The sequence below is a fragment of the Echinococcus granulosus genome, assembly GCF_000524195.1.
Source record: "Echinococcus granulosus chromosome Unknown EG_S00229, whole genome shotgun sequence".
Lineage (NCBI taxonomy): Eukaryota > Metazoa > Platyhelminthes > Cestoda > Cyclophyllidea > Taeniidae > Echinococcus > Echinococcus granulosus.
Window position 1 is genome coordinate 47,534 of NW_020170609.1, and position 6,729 is coordinate 54,262.

The 6,729-nt window shown below is 38.0% G+C and overlaps 1 protein-coding gene across 1 annotated transcript; it reads left to right on the forward strand. All coding sequences in view use genetic code 11, as the record gives it.

The window, feature by feature from the left end:
• Positions 1–1,136: 1,136 nt before the first annotated feature.
• EGR_10525 (hypothetical protein) lies at positions 1,137–1,339 on the forward strand (the record flags this gene model as incomplete). Its single annotated transcript, XM_024499774.1, has 2 exons — positions 1,137–1,188; positions 1,263–1,339. 2 exons carry the CDS (start codon positions 1,137–1,139, stop codon positions 1,337–1,339), a joined length of 129 nt encoding a protein of 42 aa, XP_024345814.1.
• Between the last annotated feature and the right edge of the window lie 5,390 nt (positions 1,340–6,729).

Here is a 6,729-nt window from a genome sequence, read left to right on the forward strand (position 1 = left end):
AAGATTATTATTATCATTATTATTATTTGCTGGGATAATAACTGCAGGCAGCACACGTCACACTTAGAAAATATCAGACATATTAGTAGTGATTGTTTAGCAATAAAAAGCAAGGACTCCGTATAATCTCAATCTCCTCTCTTCCCTTTAGCCTCCCACTTCCACCTTACACACTTGCTTATGCTAATCAACGATTAGGCTTCTCCAAACGTCGTCAGTAATGGTAGTTTGCACCAGTAATAAAATATGCTGTGAGTAAACTCGCCAGGTGAATGCGTTTTGCCTATATCAAAAATAAACCTGTATCAGTATACCTGAGTCAGCTAAGCCTTCAAGGATTAAAAATATGTAATTGCTACGGGCAAAGAGTTTCAGTGTACTCTCCATACCGACAATATGATAAAGATATTTAGTACATTTTGCTCATTTGCATTCCAAAGCCATGAATTACCAAGTTTGGTAACGCAAGTGCAGTGAATAACTTGAAACGAATTCCACACCATTTTGACACATCAAATACATCACTCATTGAGGTAAATGTATTTGTAATGCCCCTTATAACACTTTACTCAAATGAACTATAAATATATTTAGAGGCAGGACATTCCAGCCATGGGTAGTGCCTGAATGTCTGTCTCTAAGTTTTGCTTAGTAAATCCTCCAGGTAGTTATTGTCATGCTGCGGATATAGGGTTGTTAGAAGGTGTGCTGCCAGTGACATCCGTGAAAAAAGCCTATCACATTTAGGAAAATCCCTCTCTTGGCATTTGCCACTGCAAAACTGTTTTCCATACACCACTCGAGTTAAAGAACCTTGTAAAACTTTCTTGCAAATGGGATGACATCGATAGCCACATTCACTTAGTAGCTGAGAATTTCATTAAGAAATAAGGGTAAAGTTGAAAAGAGTCGACTTTTGTAATTTAAGCTTGGCTTAACGCCAGTTTTGGAAGTAGGTTTTTGGTGGATTAAAACTATTTAAATTAAAAATTGGTATGAAAATAAACTTTTATGGCTAAGAGCATGTTATCACTCTCAGAAACACATCTCCTATGCATATTAACTGTTTTAGAGTTCCAAATTCTCAAATGTAATTATTGTCCTGATGGCCAGACCCATCATCAACTTACAAAAGTATGGCGTCTTATAAACGTCTACGCTGTTTGGATGCCTTGCTGCCGGGCATCGGTGTGTTCCATTTTTCTTACTGTAATTAGGATCTTATGCACATGCCCACAAATTTAATATGACTTCTTGTTTAGGTACAACTTCTTTACCACAAGCCATTGCTTCCGACACTATTGCTTGGATTCTAAAGTTGCGTTGTCCGGGCTGCTAGTCGTTTGCGTGAGAGCAGCTTGGTCACTTTCCACCACGGGGACCACCTTCGCACCGCTGAAATGATCTCGACCACCTGGGTACTTTAATAAGCTCTAAAAATAAGGTTACTTTTATTTTCGTAGTGCATAGCTCACTCTTCAACAGCCTTTATTTTTTATTTTTGCTTTTATTTTTTTTTCGGACAGCTCACGGATAGCAATAAAATGGCCTCTCGCAGGAACAGGCAATTACGTGGAAGACTCCTTCCTTTCTTTGTTAGGATTTTTCTTAATACTTTTTGACCAATAATTGTATGTGTTTAATCCTTGCAAACTGCTAATTTTATTGTGCATATCCACTTCACCACAGCTGTTTCAGGTCTTCATTACTTGTCTTTGTTTAAGGCCAGACCTCCCTCCACCAATGAGCATGCAGCTTGCAATTTAAGAGCTCATCTTATAAAGAACTTGTTGATTCCACAAATTTTCTATCAATAAAGCACTGCAAATGAAATCTTGAAGGAGATACGTCACACGAATTAAACTAAAATGTCCGAAATCTATAATTAGTCCTCATTGTGAATATTTGTGTTTATTGAACTCGCAGCAGGCAATTTCTAGCTTACGATTTTACAACAATTTTTTAACTATCCATAATCAAACGCTATGCTTCCTGGCCATTCACAGATATGTACAGCAAAGCAGCGGACTACGGTTCTCCACGCCCAACATTACTGTTTATAAGCAAGATTAGGACCGTTTACACAAGTTTTACGCCTGTCAGATGCGGCTAGACATCACTATCCATGTGTTATGCGCCATTTTTTAAAGGGAGCTTTGCTTCCATTTCTACCCTTTCTCCATGTTGTCTACCACCCTAACTCAGCTTTGTCTGGACTTGCCTACAAAACTTATGCATAAAGAGCTGTTACGGTAGTATTCCTTAGTAAATGTGGGCTTTCTTAATGGTGCCAGCAACTCAAGAATCAGTGTTTTTGTTTCCAGCCCTAGAATTTGCAATGAATATTCTTTCTTATACATTCCGCAACATTTCATAACTGGTGCTCTTACTGAGTTTCCTCGAGTGGTCAGTAAGTGCATGGCCATCCCAAAGTTAAAGAGAATAATGGTCTTATGTCAAATTTAATATCACGCATTAAATTATGTTAACTATTTGGAAAATCTCAGTGCTTTCTTTGCTCAAGCACTTTATGTCAAGGAAGAGTAATGTATTAAGTTAAACAGCCAAAATGGGCATGACAAGTTTTAGGTGCTGCTTAATGTCGCCTTCTCTACCATGTCTCATATGCTGCCCGAAAAATACGATTTAGGTAGTGGAAAATTAATTATCGCAACGTATTTTAGCCTGCTTGCCTTCATTTGTTACATTTCGGGATTTCGGTGATGACATTTTGATGCTTAGAAATGGATATACTTTTATCAACATCTAGACGACCCTCCGGTGCTTTTCCAACAGGGCGGAGACCAGTTACTAATTACAGTTTACTCCCTATATTTGCACGGTAAGTTGTAGGTGGTGTTATATCTCTTAATCGCATTTGTACGGCATGATCGTTTAATACCCAATTAAGTTGATAAATCTGGCTTAGACAAATAATGGAAAACTACAAGTGGTAAGCTAGGCAGTACTATACTCCTATTACAGGCTCAGAGTTTACATTGGATTTTATTGAATTGCCCTGCAATGCTGGGACTTCCTACCGACTGAGCTATCCTTAAGTTTCCTAAAATAAAAACTTGTTTCGTTCAATTTTGATTTGCACTACATTTAAAGATGGATTGCAGCCTAAGTTACTTCCCCATTTCTGGAGGCCATGACTAGTCATGCGTCTGCCATTAAGCAGGCTATCGTTACCATTGGTAGAATCATAACATACGAAATGTAGAACGGACTTTATTCTGTGTTGTCTTTTATCAGTGTGTAAGGGTCGCATTCGCACTTAAGGCTCCGTCATTGTACTTCCGTTTGGCGCCATGTCCTCTAGGACATGCTAGTAGCCAATCAGGCCTAAGGTGCATTTTCTCCCCCGGAATAGTAAAGTCTTCCAATTTCAGACAAGACTTGTGGCGTTGAGGCTAAATTGCAAACTTGTCAAATCCTATCTAGATTTCAACAACCCTGCATAAATCTTGCAGAACAAATATCATGCATGATCAAGCTAAATAGCAAAATAGAACTTGCATTTGCCACATATTATCCTTCCAATAGCAAAGCAGAAGTTGAAGAAGTGAATAATTATATCGAAGGTAGTAAATATCTGAGATAACCAGATTTCTTCGTAAAGTCCTTCCAGAAAACCAATGCATAACATCAAGTAGCACATAGAAATATATTTTAATGATAATTAACACCATTACCTTCTGTAATGCTCGATTCCACGAAGCATAAACTGAATATAAAATTTTTTTCTCCAGAGGCAAAAATTCTAGTTTTATTCACCTTTGCCTATATTTTTTACGTGACCGTCATAAACTACCTCAGGTTGATGTGAAGGGAATGCGGAGAAGAAGTATTTGACAGTAATTTTGTCTCTTAATTTCGTCCTAGATTTTAAATCAACTACGGGTAAGTTTTGGAAGGTGAGACTTTGTTTTGACCGTTTCATTGCTACTACCAATTTCTACAAAGTGTATTTTACATGAACGCCTCCTAAATTTTGTCAGAAGATTGCGGTCAAAGTTGCTATCAAGTGGTCCTAGAAAATGTTATGGCATACAAACACATTCGCAATTGACTGCTCATAAATGGGGAAATGTGTGCATGCTTGCTGTAAGCAATTAGTGAATCTTCTTGACTGCAATGCAAAATCTCCGTTTGTAGAACTCGCCACCGAAATTAGGTTGTTTACACTCGCATCTACCGCAGTCCAGTCAATTTCAATAGAAGTTGTTTGGTATGCTCGCGAAAATTTGATAATCAGGCACCGGATATCTCAAAATGCTCTCAATAAATACTACCCACCTTTTTTAAGGTGAGGGATCAAAATAAAAACAAGGACTAAAAGGAGAACTGTAGAGATTGTCACACGTTTCTTTGAGCTTTATTGCAATTGAAGTGGGAGGTGTTGAAACCTGCGATGTGTTTGACGGTATGATAATCATGAATTGGAATGTATATAAACTTCGGTAGAATTTAAGCTCAGGTAATCACACACCTTATAGAAGCTTTTATAAGAATTAAATGATCTAGCATTGGAAATAATTCGAAATTTTTCCTTTTGAATTGGAATTTGGCTTTTTGAAATCGTAGCCCTAATGCTCAAAATAGGTATACACATGATATTAATCCCTATCGGATGGCAACAACATTCACCTTTCGTACTCTATTGAGCTAAAACCCAAAAAAATAGTGTAACCGATGCATAACCCCCCCATTTTCACTGGAAATTTTACAAATGTTTTAAACAGAATACCTCGCACTTTCTTTATTACATTCAACTGATTTGATATTCACTATAAAGCTGCTTCCGAAACTGATGTTAAGCCAAATTTGGAATACGATTTCGGTTCTTCTCAATACTACCTTTTATTCTGATGGATTTTTTGTCACCACGTTGACTGCAACTGGTAATGGCATTAACTTATTTTGCTCTGAATAGAAGTCCCATTTGAATTATTGTACGCAAGACTGACACAGTTCTGAAAAGTGCATAAGGAATGGTAAAAAGGTTTTGTGGAGGTGTTTTCCAAGAAGAAAACATGTTAAATTAGAAGTTTCTTGCCGTTTGGCCAAGTCTTTGCACTGAGGGACATAGGGATGTCCCTTCGTTAGGGTTACTTTCAACCTCCTACATGTTCAAGTGACGGTCTCTTAGTACATTACGAAAATGACACCAGTTGTCAAAAGAGAGAAGCCATTCCAGTCTTTCAGCTCCGGCTCTCTGCTACTTGGTGTTCGCCTTCGATAACAAACCAAGAAAGAAAAGGTTACCTCCCATCGTGATGTGTTCTCTTTACAGCTGTCACGAGTAGAGCAACCTCTGGTGTCCCTATATCCACCGCAAGACATATTGACATGAAAATAATTGGCTCACAAATAACGTTGAAATGGTTTGGAGACGCAACCAAAGACTAAAATCTCCTGCCTTAAAGCCATTGTAATTGTTCGTGGCAAAGCATTTTAAGAATATATAAGGCAAAATGAACATTTTCTAACAAACGTCTTTGCTTTATTTGCTTTGAAGAACACTAAAAAAATTTTTGAGTATATTTGAAATAAATAATAAAATTTTTCTCTAATTAAGTACCGAATTGCATCTAGCCTCAACCAATGTATCTTCTTATCAGGACTAACTAGTGCTGTACTTCCATTAATTAGCCAAGTCAAAACCAAAGGGAACCCACTTTCTGTGTGATTTCCCTTTCTAGTCAAGACAAATCTACTCTTCAGAGTTTATAAAGCATCTAAAGCATCTGCTAACATTGGAGTCTAATTACATGTCAAGTAAAAGTTGTGCGCTCTCAAAAGGTTCGCCCTTAGTTAAGCTAAGTTTAAGTGGGCCACCTATGCTCTTCTAAGCGTAAAGGCAGTAATGAAATAATTAAGGGGATTACTTGCACTCCGCCAAAATTTTTCTCACTGACAAATTCGAAATTTATTCTTTTCGGAAGAAGGCTTAGAATTAACGTAAAGAGGGTAGAGGGAGACTGCAGATAAGAGCAGAACGTTAAAATTTCAACTGGGAATCCGGAATCATAAAGACTAAAGAACCAAAATTACAAGGCTCTCTCATGCTCTAATATCAAGCAAGAGTGTCTCTTTACTTGGTCTGTGGCTCTAGTAATAGAAAGTTAGTCACGGGCTGAGAGAATGTCAGGCGTTGGGTTAGTTGATTTCAATATCATTGAGGCAACTTGTCGAGATCGATGAAACCTAAGTCTTGTCCACATTCTAAACAGCATGGTGAGGAACTTCTGGCAACGTGCACTCCGAGACCAAATTATCCTCTCCAACGAGCGCAACTTACGTATCACTCTTGCTCGTACGTTACAGCAGATCTATTTAAGAGACCGAGAAGGGTATCATGCGTTTACCTTCCTTTGCCATTGGATTTTAGTTTTGCCCTTGCAATGTGGTTCAACCCCAATCAACTCATCTTCCAAAAACTTGGAGGAGGTATCCATGAACTGTAACAGTGCTTTAAGAAGAATATTTAAATCGTCAAATGCAAAGGAGCATTTTACACTTCTTTGTTTTTCCACGGTAGCATATCAGGGTAGAATGGTTTTTCGAATTTAGCATGTTTTTCACAACCTTGCTGTCATGGACCTGTGCTCATTTAGCCCTCGGCAGTAAATATTTTCAATAGCCTTTAAATTTGTTGGACAAGCCCCATACTTGGGATTTCTGATCATTCAGGCCATAATGATCCGCTTTGAGTACCCTTTA